Below are 17,133 nucleotides of genomic sequence, written 5' to 3'. Positions count from 1 at the left end.
TGACTGGCTATCAAGAGATGAGAGTGCGGCCTCTGTGGGCAGACACTATGGTGTGAACGAGTCAAATGTACGCTACATAAAGTAAAACGAGAATACAATTCGGGAAAGTGTTGCGGTGAGCACAGTACCCATTGCCAAAGTGGTTACCCAGGTCAGGGACGTTCACATCAAACCAACAGAGAAGGTATTAATGTGTGCATAGAGGACAATGCCCAGAGGAACATTCCTTTAAGCAGAATTCTGATTTGTGAAAAGGCAAAGTGAATGTATGATCTTCTGGCTGGCGTGGGTGATGCTGCAAATACGAGTGATGTGGGTACGAGTGGCTCCAGTCTCTTCCAAGCCAGCAGGGGTTGGTTTAAGCACTTCAAGCAGTGGTACAGTCGCTGCAATGTAACGCTCATCGAGGAGAATGGATATGTACCAGAGCAGGTCTTCAACACAGACTAGACTGGCCTGTTCAGGTAGAAAATGCCCACGAGGACTTTCATCTCGAAGCAAGAGAGGACAGCATCAGGCATCAAGGCTGCCAAAGACCGGGTATATCTCTTCTCCTCTGCACCAGCGCCAAAGAGGACTGCATGATTAAGCCAATGATGCTGTACCATAGTCTGAACCCACGTGCTCTCAAGGGAAAAAACAAGCAAACTCTGCCCGCATTTTGGAGGGCAAACAGAAATGCGTGGGTAACAGCTACCATCGTTATGGGTTGGTTCCACAACTGTTTTGTCCCTCAAGCGGAGAGGTATGTGGCAGTAAAGAACCTCTCCTTTGAGATTCTCCTGCTGGTGGACAACGCACCAGGCCACCCCAAGAGGCTGAAGGTTCATACACTTGACCAAGGTGTGATTTCAACGTTTAAAACATATTACACCTACCACTCCTTCCGTCGCATCTTGAATGCAATTGAGCTTGTCCCCGAACTTTCGCGTCGGGAAATGTTGGAAGGACTTCAGGATCACGCACTGTATCAGCGCCATCAAGGACTCTCTCCCCACGAATGTCAGGGTTCTACAGTATACAGTTCTACTCAAATCCATTATATCGTATATCTTGGAACTGGTCAGCAATTGCCCACTTGGAATGTCAAGAAAAAGAATTGTTACAACTCTACAAGCGATTAGAAAACTGTGCGAATGTCGCTAAAGATCGCTACTCACCGCGTCGGAAATGCAGGATCATACTCGAAGTTGAGCATTTGCTGTGGGTACCCGATTGCGACAAGTCTTTCCACAGTGAGATGGAAAGCGAGCTCCTCAAACTCTGGAGACTTGTAGACTGCAACGTAGAGAGATGCCACCAGTGAGATTGCATAAATAGCAAAGTCAATCGGTTTCTGAGTTTCAAGCGATATTTTTGGAGAAATATAAATGGATGAGAAATCAAGGATCAGGCAAGAACAATATTATCTGAATCCACAAAATTAATTGGCTCTATTTTGTGTTAGAAATATAACAAAGTTGAAGGCATACCCAATCTCCCAATAGAGCAGATCCAAAAATGAAACAAACTCCACCCGCGAAAAATAAACCAGCTACAGAATAAACTCGAGAGTTTATATAACACGGTACCCCTCGCAATGTTGAAGTATATACAGACTTGGCATTTAATATGAAATATTTTTTTTGTGGGGGTGAACTTACTTTTCAAGTTGACTTAGAACCAAAAGTTCATTGGAATTATGTTGAAATTATTCTAGATTTTGTTAATGTGAGCTTTAAAAAAAAAAAAAACCACATTTGACATTTCGAAACAAATAAATTGATCCTTGAAAGTGAGGTAAACTGATATTGAACTCAATTCACGGACAGTACTGTGTTAAACTTCTGTACGTTTTCCAGAAGTATTTCTTTATTTTGCACATTAGCCAAAAATTTTTTGAACAAAAACAAAAGTTAAATTACAACTGGGATTACGGACAGTAAAATTACAGTTCAGTACGTCGTGTAACCCCCACGAGCATTCAGGAGAGCACGTACACGTTGAGGCATGCTGTTCACGAGATTTGCCAAGGTATGGACAGGAATCGCTTGCCATGCAGTGACAATACCCTGCTGCAATTCACGCACAGATGTAGGCTGCTGGTCCAAGTTGTCGATTTGATGCGTTAATTCTGCCCACAAGTTCTCTATCGGATTCATATCCGGGGACATGGCAGGCCACTCCATATGCTCTACACCACGGTCAGCAAGAAAGTGTTGGATCATGCGAGCACGATGAGGCCGTGCATTGTCATCTTGGAAGACAAAGTTTCTTCGAAAGGCTACACGAGCAAATGGAAGCAATGTTTCTTCCAGAATGGCCCTGTACTTGAACTGGTTCAGGTTTCCATTCAGAACAACAAAGGTCAGTTTTGCCCCCTGCATGAAAAGCAGCCCAAACGGTCACCCCACCACCTCCAGCTTGGACTATTGGCACTATACAATCTTTGTTGTAGGCTTCATGCACTTGTCTGCACACTCGGACATGGCCATCTTGACGATAGACCAGAAATCAAGACTCGTCACTGAAGATCACGTGATTCCAGCGTCCTGGCTGCCATTGACGGTGCTCTCTGGCCCACTGAAATCGGCGCTGGTGGTGTTGTCTTGTCAGGCGTGGCTTTCTCAGGGGACGCCTGGCACGATAGCCTGCTTGAACCAGTCGTTGGTTGACTAGCCTTCTGGATACAGGCACATTTGTCAGTTGCTGCCACTCAGCCCTTAGCCGATTAGCTGACTTGGTACGGCCATTGCGGACTAACCGGTGCAGCTGGCGATCATCCCTCCTTGTGGTTCTGCGGGGACGTCCCGGCCTCGATATTGGAGGAGGGACACCCCTCTGAGCATTTCGTTTCGGGATCTTTGACACCTGACCTTGAGTGATGCCATACTGCCGAGCAATAGCACACTGTTTCATGCCGGAATTTCGTAAAGCCACCACTCCATGACAAACAGCATTGTCGAGTTGACGGACCATCTCCAGAGGAAGCGGCAATAACTTTTGTAGACGTGCAGCAGTTTTCCACTAATACAGAACGCAACAACCCTTATATACCCGATTGTGAAGCCAATCGTCAAATGTACCTGTCCGTACATTTTGTCATGCCACCTGTGATATAATCCTGTTATTGACTTCTTGCTGCGACAGACAATCAGTGACATGGTTCTTTTAACAAAGAAATCACCGAAGCGTAAAAGAAACTCACCAGATTGATATTCTGAGTTCAGAAAGGAAACCCAAGTCAAGAAAAAAAAAAAATTCCATATTAAATGCCAAGTCTGTGCTTCAATTTAAATAAGATAATGATTTTGAAGATCGTTTAAAAAAAATTCCACAAGTAAAGCATGAATGAAGCAGTCTTATACATGAAGCTTACACACCACCCTATTCAACATGTCCAAGTACTGCGAAATGGAAGCGTTTTGGAAGTCACAAGAAGGCGATTTGCGTTCTCCCGTGGTCAAATATATGAATCAATTTAAATTAAATAAAGATTGTACATGTCACATAAATAAATAAATTCCAAGAATTACCACTGTTGACGCAGTGGCTATTACACCACCCTATCGAACACTTTACATTAGTTACCCATGCCTGTTGTTGGTGTCCTTTATTACATCCTGAAAAACAATAAGTTTACTGTTTGGAATGAGTTTTAGGTCATCTCATCTCGATTCTTGAAAAAATGACATTATAAGGTGGGTCGTGATTATAAAGTGGTTTGTGTTAACTTTTTAATATTTTTGCTGCTCCTCCCTTATCACCTGGCTGATTGTTATGTAACTTGACACATGAATACAAGACAATAGTCAGGACAATCGCTCAGGCTTTGATTTTAAATTTTGATCAGGGGGCTCCCAGGAGCATGGTGGTGGCCTGAAACTTTGGATCCCTACTCATCCCTTATTTACCAACCCATTTCTCGGAAACCTGATACAGCCCTTCTACTCGATGGTCAGCAGGATTGCTTGGTCTTAGATTCTTAAATTTTCGATCAGGGAGCTCCTCGGGTGGTTCATCCAAATCAGCAAAGGTCTGGACTACAAACTCAAGAGATGACCGTCAACCCACTCGGGGCTATTTTTAATTTTATTTGACTGCTATTCAGTCAGACAGAGTAATTTTTTTTTAACTCACTCCTCTCTGTGCATGCGTGATCAGGATGAATTGAGAGACAAAGTACCGTCGGACGCCGCTATTCGCGGGGGATACATTCCTGGAAAATGCCACGAATGGCGAAAACGCGAATGGCGGGGCATTGTTTCAATGGAAAAAGGGGGGATAGGTTCCCGAGTCACGAAAATCCGCGAAAGAGAGGAACAAACCGCGAATAGCGAGGCAAAATCCGCAATTGGTGAGGCAAATCCCGAGAATGTCGGCGATAATCCACGAAGGTCGATGAAAGTCCCGGAAATGGTGAGACAAAACCCGTGAATGTTGGCGATAATCCCTCAAACGCTGAGGCAAATCCCTCGAATGTCGACGAAAATCCTCGAAGGTAGATGAAAATCCCATGAATGTATGCTGTGGCATTGTTTCAATAGGGAAAAAAGGGGATACGTTATAGGTTCCCAGCAGTTTCTGATTCATAGAGGAAATTTTTTAAAGTTTAAAATGTTTTCGACGGCAAATGCACATGATTACAGTTTCATAAACTGGAACAGCACTCGATAGAGAGCATACCTCTACCAGGCTGAACAGTTTGTTTTGTATCCCAATGATAGGCCAGATCTGGATTCGAACCTGAACCAAAATCTAATCAGCTTGTTATTGTCACCTACTCAACTCATTCACCTAATTTAGTCATAAGTCATCCATAACATTTTTGAAATATCATGTTATATATCGTTTTTCACCCGATCCCTCAAAGTTGAAGAATCACTTAAAAATTAAATAATTATCGTATCCGAATCCATATTCAGATCTTCACCAAAATCGAATTGATTAGTTCTTGTCAAACACACAATCTCTCTACCACATTTCATCCAAATCCGTCCTAACTTTTTGACATATCCTGCTACATATAGTTTTTGGCCCTATCTCCCATTGGTGAAGAATTCTTTTTTAAATTCTAGTAGCCGAATCCGAATCCGGATCTTCACCAAAATCTAATCATTTAGTCCATGTCACATACACTACCTCTCTGCCAAATTTCGTCCGAATCCGTCCACAACTTTTTGAGATATCTAGTTCACAGGCAGATAGGCAAACAAACAAATAAACAAACATGGGTGAAAACATAACCTCCATTCACCTTTGGTAGTGGAGTTTAAAATGCTTACAAATTTTAAAAAACGAGAACACCAGGTATCATTTCCAATTTATTGAAAGAATGTGCTTACAGTTTATTTCAAAGTGCTTAACGAGCTTAACCATACTGCACGGTGAAACCAAAAAAAACCCACAACACCACAAAGTTTGCAGCTCATAGAAGATGTTTTTTTGTATATGTCCGGCTGCTTTATGCTGGTGGTAGATGGGTTTTATAAATGTGTCAGGCTGGCGGCTCATGAAATATTTTTTTTGCGCCCCTAAAAAAAAGCGAACTCACGGGACACTTTTCCGCCAATAGAGAAACAGATCACATTTTATCAACCGCGAATATGCGGAACCCGCCAATAACGGAACCCCGAATAGCGGGGTCCGACTGTACTGTAAAACGGCAAGTTTGTTTTCCGTTTCATGTTCCGATTTGTGTTCAAAATATAGCATTCAAATGAAATAGGTTGTTCCTTGATCATAAACTGACATTTACAGACAGACAGACGGACGGATGGACATGAACCAATTGCTTTGCCCTGCTTTTCGATTCGACATCAGGTGTGCACTTCTTGAACGTTTTGGAAAGGATGCATCGATGCCAAGGATTTTGTGTGAACGGGAAGATAAAGCCTTTACAACAGGTTGTTATTGATGGGCCACGAAGTGGTCAATCCACATCCCGCTTGGAACATGTTCAGGTTCTTGAGACCTCCTTGATCAATCTCTAAATAAGTCAACCCATACGTGATCAGCAGAACTGGGCATCCCCGGAAGCACTATGCAGAAAGTTAAGAAAAAAGGCATGGAGGAGCGAGTTATGAAAGAAGACATTCAAGTGTGTTTGGATAACAGCAGTGATCAGACGGACAAATATAACCGAATATTATCGAATTGATGCCCCACTTTGTGGCCACCATGGATGTATATATATATACATATATATATACACTATATATATATATATATATATATATATATATATACACTACCATATATATATATATATACACATATATATATACACATATATATATATATATATACACATATATACATATATACACAAAGCATATATATATACACTACCAGTCAAAAGTTTTAGAACACCTCAATCTTTCAAGTTTTTATTGAAATTTACGCAGTTTAATGTCTCAATGTACTCTGAAATTAAGCATAGAACAAAAAAAAAATCGGAGATATTAAAAAAAGAAATCATAGAATCATTTTGTTTAACAAAATTTAATTTAAATTTTTGACTTAGCAAAGTAGCCACCTTTTACAGATATAATAATAATAATAATAATAATTCATTTATTTTGTATAGCGCTTTTCCAGAAGCCCAAAGGCGCTTTGACAGAGTGGAAAACATAATGCATAACAATACATGAAAACAACAATTGCAAAAAGACAAGAATCAAGAAAACAAACAGCAGCGATATACGGCATATATATAAGACAAGAATCAAAAAGACAAGACAAGAATCAATAGGGAAATATTTAAAGCAAAAGGAGGGAGAAGGAGAAGAGATAGTCAGGGGTTAAATGCTGTGGGTTGAATGTTGAATGCAGCGTTGAACAGGTGGGTCTTTAGTGATGTTTTGAATGTGGTGAGTGAGGAGGAGTCTCTGATGGTGTGAGGTAGTGAGTTCCAGAGGGTGGGAGCAGCGATGGAGAAGGCCCTGTCCCCCCAGGATCTGAATTTGGTCCGGATGGAGGGGGTCAGGAGGTTGGTACCAGCAGAGCGGAGGTTGCGGGTGGGAGTGTGTCTGGAGAGGAGGTCAGCCAGGTAGGATGGGGCCAGGTTATGGAGGGCTTTGTATGTCAAGAGGAGGATTTTGTACTGGATTCTCTGGGGGATGGGGAGCCAGTGAAGCTTGTAAAGGACGGGGGTGATGTGGTCACGGGTCCGGGAATGAGTGAGTAGACGGGCAGCGGAGTTCTGAATGTATTGGAGTTTATTGGTGATTTTTGAGGGTGAACCATAGAGGAGGCTATTGCAGTAGTCCAGACGGGAGGTGATGAAGGCGTGGATGAGGGTTTCTGCAGCCGTGGAGGAGAGGGATGAGCGGAGACGGGCAATGTTTTTCAGGTGAAAGAAGGCTGACTTTGTGATCTGTTTAGTGTATTTGTCGAAGGAAAGGGTTTGGTCAAAGATGACGCCAAGATTCCGGATGTGAGGGGAGGTGGATACTGGGATACCGTCGATGTTGAGGGCAAAGTTATGGGTGGATTTTGTGAGCGTTTTTGGGCCAATGATGATTATTTCAGATTTATCACAGTTAAGCTTGAGGAAGTTGATTTGAAGCCAGGATTTTATTTCAGTGATGCAGTTTGTCAGGATAGAGTGGGTGTCGGTGGAGACGGACTTGGTGGAGATGAAAAGCTGGATGTCATCGGCGAAGCAGTGGAATTGGAGACCATGACGGCGGATTAAGTGACCGAGCGGGGACAGGTAAAGGATGAAGAGGAGGGGGCCAAGAACTGAACCTTGGGGGACACCTTGGGGGAGGGGAGCAGTGGGGGATTTGCAGTTATTGATGGAGATGAACTGGCATCTGTCAGAGAGGTATGATTTAATCCAAGAGAGGGCAGTGCCGGTGACGTTAAAGGTGGATTCAAGTCGGGTGAGGAGGATAGTGTGATCGATGGTGTCAAAGGCAGCGCTGAGGTCGAGGAGGACGAGAATGTTGAGGTTGCCAGCGTCAGAGGAGAGGAGAAGGTCGTTGGTGATTTTGAGGAGAGCAGTTTCAGTACTGTGGTTGGAGCGGAATCCGGATTGGAATGTTTCATACAAGTTATTGGCAGAGAGATGATGTTTGAGTTGAGTGGCTACAGCGCGTTCCAAAACTTTTGACAGAAAGGGTAGGTTGGAGATGGGTCTGAAGTTGTTTAGGGTGTCAGGGTTTAGACCAGGTTTTTTTAGAATGGGGGTAACAGCAGCAATTTTGAGGGAAGGTGGGACGATGCCTGTAGACAGGGAGGAGTTTATTGTTGCAATGATAAGTGGAGAGAGAGCAGGGAGGGAGGCTTTGACAAAGCTGGAGGGGATGGGGTCAAGAGTGCAGGTGGCAGTTTTCATTCCTATGAGGAGTTCAGAGAGGTCAGTAGGAGAGATTGGGGAGAACCGAGACAGGGGATGGCAGGACAAGGGGGGGCAGGTGGTTGGAGGGGGAGCGGGTGCGGCGGTGGTCAAGCTGTTGTAGATGTTGTCAATTTTGCGTTGGAAGAAAGAGAGGAAGGAGATGCAGTTGTCTACTGTGAATGACTGGGTGGTGGTGTTCAGGGGGCGGAGGAGTTTGTTTATTGTCGAGAAGAGTGCTTTTGGGTTTCCGGAGCCAGAGTGGATAATTTGAGAGTAGTAGGCAGAGCGGGCGCGGGAGAGGGCATCTTTGTAGTGTTGTATGTGGTCCTTGTAGGCTTGGGAGTGAACTGTGAGACCCGTTTTATTGCGGAGTCTTTCAAGTTGGCGAGCACGAGTTTTCATCAGGTGGAGTTCAGGGGTAAACCAGGGAGCAGAATGGGTGAAAGAAACTGTTTTGGTTTTTACAGGCGCAAGCTGGTCAAGGCAGGAGGAGAGAGTGTGGTTGTAGTAGTCAGTGAGGTCGGAAGGGGTGTGGAGGTCAATGAAGGGAGAAGTGGACATTTTTTCAGAGAGGGTGGATGAGAATGAGGTAGGTGAAAGAGCGTTTAGCTTACGGAAGTTGATTGTGCGATAATGCCTTGGTGTTGGGGCGGGGATGTTGATGGTCAGAGTGATGGCTAAGTGGTCAGAGAGGGTGAGGTCGGAGCCATAGAGATGGTGCAAATTTAATCCAGTGGAGCAGACAAGGTCCAAAATGTGACCACGGATATGGGTAGGAAAGTCGACATGTTGAGTGAGGTTAAAGCAGGTGAGTAAATCAGTGAAGTCAGTGGTTATTGTGGAGTCAGTGGAGTCCATGTGGATATTGAAATCACCAAGGAGGAGGATTGAGGGGGAGAGGGAACATAGCTGGGTCAGAAAGTAGGAGAAGTCAGACAGGAATGATGGGTGTGGTTTGGGAGGGCGGTAGACGACAGCCATGACTGACTGCGTGTGACCAGAGAGTTTTAAAGCCAGGTGTTCAAATGATGGAGCAGATGAGATGGAGATGAGGTTGGTCTTGATGTCTTGACGGTGGATAACGGCAATTCCACCACCTCGGCCCTCCGAGCGTGGTTTATTGACGTAGGAATATCCATTGGGTGTGGTGAGGTTGAGTGTGTAGTAGTCCAGAGGTTGTTGCCAGGTTTCGGTGAGACAGAGAAAGTCCAGTTTGTTATCCAGGATGTATTCGTTCAGGATGAGGCATTTATTGTTGAGGGACCGGGTGTTGAACAGGGTGAGCTTGATGTTGTTTTGAACAGCAGGGATGAATTCAGGTGATTTAGCCAGGGTTCGTAGGCAAGAGGTGCGATCGTGTGGGTTGCTGTGACCAGGTGCGCTGGGACGAAGAGTGAGAGTGCGCTGAGCCGACCAGAGGACGGGGATGGAGTGACCTGATTGCAAATAAACAAACTTGCGACCGGAGCCACGGTGAATGTACCTGGGTCGTCGGAGGAGTCCATTTGATTTGATGGCAGAGATGCATGATGGGGTGGAGCGGGTATTGAGCAGAAGAAGCCTTGCGGCGGAGTACTTCAGAGCCATGCCAGGCAGGAGCGAAGGGACGAGTACGAGGCCAAGGTCGAGGAGGCAAAGCGGCAAACGCAGCGGCAAGCGCAGCGGCAAACGCAGCGGCAAACGACTGCAGCCGCTAATCAAGACCACAGCGGCAAACAAGGCCACAAGGCCACCAAGCCACCGGCAAACAAGGCCACGGCCACAAACAACGGGAGCGGGCCTTTCGATTCCGTATTCCGTACCATCAAAAGCAGATTCCGTTATCCAGCCGGAGAACACGCGGCACGTGCGGGTGTGAAAAGGCAGGACAGGTGTGGGATGTCAGGTCAGAAAAGTAGAAGCAGACCCTGTACATCCATCCAGTCGGAGAAGCGGAACACACACGGAACCGCCGAACACACTCGTGGCATTCTTTCTACAATGGAAATCAAATATTGTTCGGGAAGTTCTTCCCAACACTGTTGCAGAAGTTCCCACAAATGTGTTGCACTTGTAGGTTGCTTTGCTTTCACCGTTCTGTCCAGTTCATCCCAAACCAGCTCGATGGGGTTTAAGTCTGGAGACTGTGCTGGCTATTCCATGATTTGAAGCCTATCGTCTTGTTCTTTTCCTCGAAGGTAGTTTTGACATAGCCTGGAGGTGTGTTTAGGGTCATTATCTTGCTGTAGCATGAACCCATGACCAACTAGGCGTATACCAGAGGGTATTGCATGGCGCGGCAAAATTCTGTGGTAGCCCTTTTCGTTCAGGGTGCCAGTCACTCTGTGCAAGTCGCCGACTCTGGATCCAGCAAAAGAGCCCCAGACAATCACGCTTCCTCCTCCATGTTTGACAGTTGGTGTCACACAATGAGGAACCGTCCTTTCGCCTGCTCAACGGCATACAAAAACCCTGCGTGATGAACCAAAGATCTCAAATTTTGATCCATCGGTCCGTAAGACCTTCTTCCAGTCTTCAGTAGTCCACTGGCGGTGCTTAATGGCCCAGGCAAGCCTCTTTTTCTTATTTTTCCATCTCAGCAATGGCTTTCTTACTGCCACTCAACTTGTCAAACCTGCAGCTCGAAGTTTTCTCTTCACAATTGAAACTGAGACTTCCTTACTTCGACCAGTATTACGCTGTGCTTTAAGCTGTTGTCCTGTGAGCCGCCTATCACGCAAGCTGTTGACTCTCAGAAACTTGTCTTCTGATTCTGTTGTGGCTTTGGGTCTGCCAGACCTCTTCCTGTCAGAGGTTCCTCCAGTTTCCAATATACTACTTCATGCAGTGCAATATTGTCCATATAATGCTTCAGGGGGTGTAATAACAGTCTGTTCCAATACTGCTTTTATACAGACAGGGGGTTTGTAATCAAGTAATCAGCAGAGGTTGGGACACCTGTAGGAATTGTTTGCATCAACTTTCAAAGCTTAATTTGCTTACATTGCTGCAGAACAGCTGGAAGTTGTTAACCCGTTACTTGTTCCCTGAAGAAGGCCTTTTTTTTTTTTTTACAATATAACTGTGCAATATACATTATTTTCCTGTTTTTGCGAACCTAAACTTTTTTTTAACCTTGAGCAGTTTACTGCTTACCCTTGTACCATTTCAGGTTATTCACTGGACTTGAATTGCTTAAATTTCAATAAAAACTGGAAAAATTGAGGTGTTCTAAAACTTTTGACCGGTAGTGTATACATATACAGTCATGTGAAAAAGTAAGTACACCCCATGTAAAGTTTTGACTTTTTCAACATATTTCAACATACAGCTATTTGATCTTCATTTCAACAATATTGATAGATAAAGGTGATATAATGTAACAAATATCATGAAACATTTACATTTTGTAGTCCATTGTATAATTTAAATAAACATAAATGCAAATTTCGCATGTGAAAAAAGTAAGTACACCCCTCGATTTATCACTACTTCAAATACCTAAAATTAGAATCAGGTGCACCAGCTCAGGTGCAAATGATTAGAACATCGTCAGAGAGGATCTTGGAGGAACCTGTCTTATTTAAACCTCAGACATTTAGTTTGGTTTGCTCTTTGTTGTTGAAGTGTGCGGCGTCACCATGCCTAGATCTAAAGAGCTCTCTGAGGCCTTCAGAAAGAAGTTTATAGATGCCTACGTGTCTGGGAAGGGATTTAAAAAGATCTCCAAACAATTTGAAATCAATCATTGGATTGTCCTGAAGATCATCTACAAGTGGAGAAGATTCCAAAGAACTGCCAACTTGTTCAGGCCAGACCGCCCCAGCAAGTTCATGCCAGGCCGCCCCAGCAAGTTCAGCCCGAGAGCAGACCGCAAGATGCTGAAAGAAGTCTCAAAGAACCCCAGAATGTCATCTCGGGACCTACAGGTAGTTCTTGCCACTGTTGATGTCAAAGTGCACGAGTCTACCATTAGAAAGAGGCTGCACAAATTTGATCTACATGGGAGGTGAGCCAGGAGGAATCCTTTGCTGTCTTGAAAGAACATCAGGGCAAGACTAAAGTTTGCCAATGAACACCGAGGCAAAGACCAGCACTTCTGGAACAATGTGCTGTGGACAGATGAGTCAAAGGTAGAGCTATTTGGCCACAGTACCAGAAGACATGTTTGGCAAAAACCAAAGACAGCATTTGACCACAAGAATGCAGAAGTTCTGAATGTAGGATAAACATTGCTTGTAAACTTCTGTAAACATTGAACATTGTAAACATTATAAACCTCTGTAAACAAACATGAACATTGCTTGAAAATATTTCTTGTACTTCCCAGGACCTGATACCAACTGTAAAGCATGGTGGTGGAAATATTATGGTTTGGGGCAGCTTTGCTGCATCGGGGCCTGGGCAGCTCACCATCATAGAATCCACGATGAATTCTTCATTGTACCAGAGGGTGCTTGAGGATAATGTGAGGCCAACTGTCGGAAATGTGAACCTCAACCGAAGGTGGACCTTGCAACATGACAATGACCCTAAACATACCAGTAAATCCACCAAGGAATGGCTGAAAAGAAAGAAATGGAGGGTTCTGGAATGGCCAAGTCAAAGCCCGGATCTAAATCCCATCGAGATGTTGTGGGGGGATTTGAAACGAGCTGTGCATGCAAGAAACCCCTCAAACATCGCACAGCTGGAAGAATTCTGCATGGAGGAGTGGGCAAAAATTTCTCCCAGTCAATGTCAGAGACTGGTAGACAGTTATAAGAAATGCCTACTTGAGGTTGTTTCTGCCAAAGGGGGCAATACCACCTATTAGAGCCAAGGGTGTACTTACTTTTTCCACATGCGAAATTTGCATTTATGTTTATTTAAATTATACAATGGACTACAAAATGTAAATGTTTCATGATATTTGTTATATTATATCACCTTTATCTATCAATATTGTTGAAATGAAGATCAAATAGCTGTATGTTGAAATATGTTGAAAAAGTCAAAACTTTACATGGGGTGTACTTACTTTTTCACGTGACTGTATATATATATATATATATATATATATAATATATATATATATATATATATATATATATATATATATATATATATACATACATATATATATATATACATATATATGTATATATATATATATATATATATATATATATATGGCCATAAAATGTATGGCCTAGGTAGGCCATAAAATAACGTCAGCTCGATTGATGACATGTGTGCGCCATTTTTTGGACAATAAATAAATAAATATACATGACCAACAAATAGCGTTAACTTGAACGATCATGTGTTGACATGTGGGCATCATAACAAAAGCATGTTTTCTGGTTGTTGGAATGTTTTACTATCAGAGAAAATTGAAATGCAGGAGATGAAAACAGTATCAGATTTTTCATTCCATACCCTGGGTGATGCAATTGATGGATTCTTCATTCGGTCATATAGTATATCACCCCTACCAGCCATTGGAGCCCCCAAGCCCGGGGCCCTGGACAATTGCCCAGACTACCCCTGGCTAAACACCCCCCTCATCCGCTGCACTGGTTTCATCACTTGTTGGGGAATCATCAGCGACAGTGTGGACAGAAACACGCACCACTGAGGTTCCCAAGCATGTACCACATGCAATGCCAATAGCAGTTAACATATAACTTGTGAACATATAACTTGTTAACATATAACACACGGTGTGTACCCCGATTTAGAATAGGTACACCGTATCCCTGCGCATCGTAAGAGCGTGACCAAGGGTTGGTGTCAGGAAGGGCATCCGGCCATAAAAAACATTGCCTCAAACAGGGAACCATGATTGTCATGGGGCCCGCAAGGCTAACCCCCGCTCTAGCGGGGAAAATGGCCTTAAAACGATCATTCATTCATTCATTCATATAACTAACAAGACCCAATCACGTGAAAAACTACATTTTGGTTTGATTAGGTGACATTGATTGAAAAACGAAATTTTGACTGGAGTAATTGATTAGGGGGGAGCTGATTGGTTATTCCCTCCCATTCTGAGAATCTGCTGAGTCAATTGATTGAGGAATCCAATCAACCATCGACTCAACGTCACACTTATCTCTTTCGAATAAGTGATGTATATATTCAGGCAAGAACAGGCAGCAAACATAAATCCTGCTGTCTGAAAACATCATGTTCTGAAACATTGCTTGTCCCTGATGAAGGAGAAGTCAGGAACCATAAAATTGCAGCTCAGAGATGATACATCACCAAGTGAGACATTCTGGATCTAATACTCTTAACTTACAATGCTTAAACATGGTTAATGTGCAGAGCATGGTGTCTGCAAGAAAACAGTTAAAGTAAGAAATACTCATCATAATATTTTGTAATTTTCAGTAAAGAAGGTACTTTACGAATATTTGTATGTTAATTCCAATAACACCTGAGCCTGGATGTTTTTACTGTCCTGATACTGTGCATCATCGGTGACACGAAGCTTGTGTACCACTTCAGGAACAGCAACAGCATGAAACATAGTAGTGTAACTCCCTATGGTAATGCTAGCGAGTAGGCGGAAAGTACGACGAGCATTGAATTAATCATAATATTTGGTAAAACACCTCACATGCAAGTTATGGAATTGAAACATTTTTCAAAGTTGGTGTTTCCCACTCCAACCAGCCCTCATCATCCGTGACTCTCTAGGTCAGAGTCCTCCTAATCTCCCCCTTTCTCCCAACTAAAATGTCAGTAACACAAACCTGCCAATGTGTAATCCATGTCGAATCCAAAACATTTGATTTTCTCCATCGAAAGACTTCGGTTCACGAAAACTCTGTCCAGACAAAAGAAAGAAAATGAAGGATATCAAAAGAGTAAAACTTAGTCATTGAATAGCATTGTAATAACAAATGAAGATTTGACAAAGATCTCAAAAATAATCCAAACAAACAGCTACGTTTAGTTCCCAGATGAAAGAAAGGTTAAAGCTACGCTACAAGACTAAGTTGGAACAGACACATCGTTTTTAGGGTTTTCGTCCAGCTATTAGTTAGTCCATGGCTGGTGGAAGATATGTTTGAGAACTGTATTACGCTCACGGCTCGTGGGAAAAATATGTCCACCCGCGAAAAACCGTGAATACGTGGGACACAGGACAGCAAATGTAGAAGCAGGTCGCAATATATCATTAATATCAGGAAAAAGTGTTTCCAAAATATTGAGCAATTAATAATAATAATGCTAAACACAAACATATAACATACAACAACTGAGCACACATCATGAGACACACCTTTCGAGTTTTGAGAATTGCTCACAGGTATCTGATTTTACATTCAGTGAATATCACGAACAGACGTTACAAATGGCCAGGTGAACAAAACTGGACTTCCGGTGGTGGTTTCCTTTGTGAGTGCACACACCTTTTATCAGCTCTGAGAGAACTTCTTTATAAAGACAAGTACAGTCGGACCCCGACATTCGCGGTGATAGGTTCCTGGAAAATGTCGCGAATGTCGAAACCGCGAATGTGGAGGCATTGTTTCAATGGGAAAAGGGGGGATAGGTTCCTGGCAGTTCCTGATTCGCAGAAAATCCCACGATTGTCGAGGAAAATCTGCAAATGTCATGGAAAATCCTGCAAATGTCAAGGAAAATCCTGCAAATGTCATGGAAAATCCTGCAAATGTCAAGGACAATCCGCGAATGTCGTGGCATTTTTTCAATGGGGAAAAGGGGGATAGGTTCCCGGCGTTTCCTGATTCATGAAAAAGGCTATGAATGGTGAAACCGCGAATGTGGAGGCATTGCTTCAATGGGGGAAAGGTGGGATAGGTTCCCGGCAGTTCCTGATTCACAGAAAATCCCACGACTGTCGAGGAAAATCTGCAAATGTCAAGGAAAATCCACGAATGTCGTGGCATTTTTTCAATGGGGAAAAGGTGGATAGGTTCCCGGCGTTTCCTGATTCATGAAAAAGGCCGTGAATGTTGAAACCGCGAATGTGGAGGCATTGCTTCAATGGGGGAAAGGGGGGATAGGTTCCCGGCAGTTCCTGATTCACAGAAAATCCCACGACTGTGGACGAAAATCTGCAAATGTCAAGGAAGATCCACGAATGCCGTGGCATTTTTTCAATGGGGAAAAGGGGGATAGGTTCCCGGCGTTTTCTGATACATGAAAAAGGCAGTGAATGTAGAAGCAGGTCATGTTCGCGGCTCGGGGAAGCTATGTTTTTTTGCGTACGTCCAGCTGCTTTGTGCATGGCTGGTGGAAGATATGTTTGAGAACTGTGTTACGCTCACGGCTCGTGGGAAAAATATGTCCACCCAGCGAAAACCCATGAATACGTGGGACACAGGGCAGCAAATGTAGAAGCAGGTCGCAATACATCAACAACAAATACACGGAACCTGCGAATGTTGGGACCGTGAATGTCAAGGTCCGACTGTATACCGTACTGGATTTGTCCTGTCTAACAATTTCCGTTTGCCCTCTGTATTGTTGATCATATCATGAATCTATTCCTGGATTAATATACATACTTACTTGGTTCTTTTGCATCGATATCGAATTTGCGTTTGCCCAGGCCTCAGCTAGGCCCCGTGCATGTTCGTGAATCTTAGGCGGTGCACCTTATCTCCTTCCTTCTCCCTGTTTTCTCTCCTCTTCTCTAATCTCCTCACCCTTTTAATTTTTTAAAACTCCATCATTCCCCTTTTAATCTCCTTTTCCCTTTTACAACTCAAAAGTTTTTTAAAACGGAAGAAAACTTTTTTATACCCTACAAAATCCCCCACAACTCATTCACCTCTCATGCTCCCCTCTTACTCCTTTGTTTGCTC

The 17,133-nt window shown here is 43.4% G+C and overlaps 1 protein-coding gene across 1 annotated transcript in view; it reads right to left on the bottom strand.

The window, feature by feature from the left end:
• Positions 1-4,266: 4,266 nt before the first annotated feature.
• LOC144889167 (uncharacterized) overlaps positions 4,267-17,133 on the bottom strand; it is an 83,469-nt gene continuing 70,602 nt past the window's right edge. Inside the window, exons 2-3 of the mRNA XM_078769135.1 lie at positions 15,049-15,122; positions 4,267-4,506 (exon numbers count right to left, since the gene is read on the bottom strand). Of these exons, the coding sequence (XP_078625261.1) occupies positions 4,277-4,506; positions 15,049-15,122 (304 nt within the window). The 3' untranslated portion in view covers positions 4,267-4,276. The remainder of the gene's footprint in view (positions 4,507-15,048; positions 15,123-17,133) is intronic.

This window comes from Myxine glutinosa, unplaced genomic scaffold (assembly GCF_964187855.1).
Source record: "Myxine glutinosa unplaced genomic scaffold, kmMyxGlut1.1 SCAFFOLD_1362, whole genome shotgun sequence".
Lineage (NCBI taxonomy): Eukaryota > Metazoa > Chordata > Myxini > Myxiniformes > Myxinidae > Myxine > Myxine glutinosa.
This window is presented reverse-complemented; position numbering and strand designations above follow the sequence as displayed.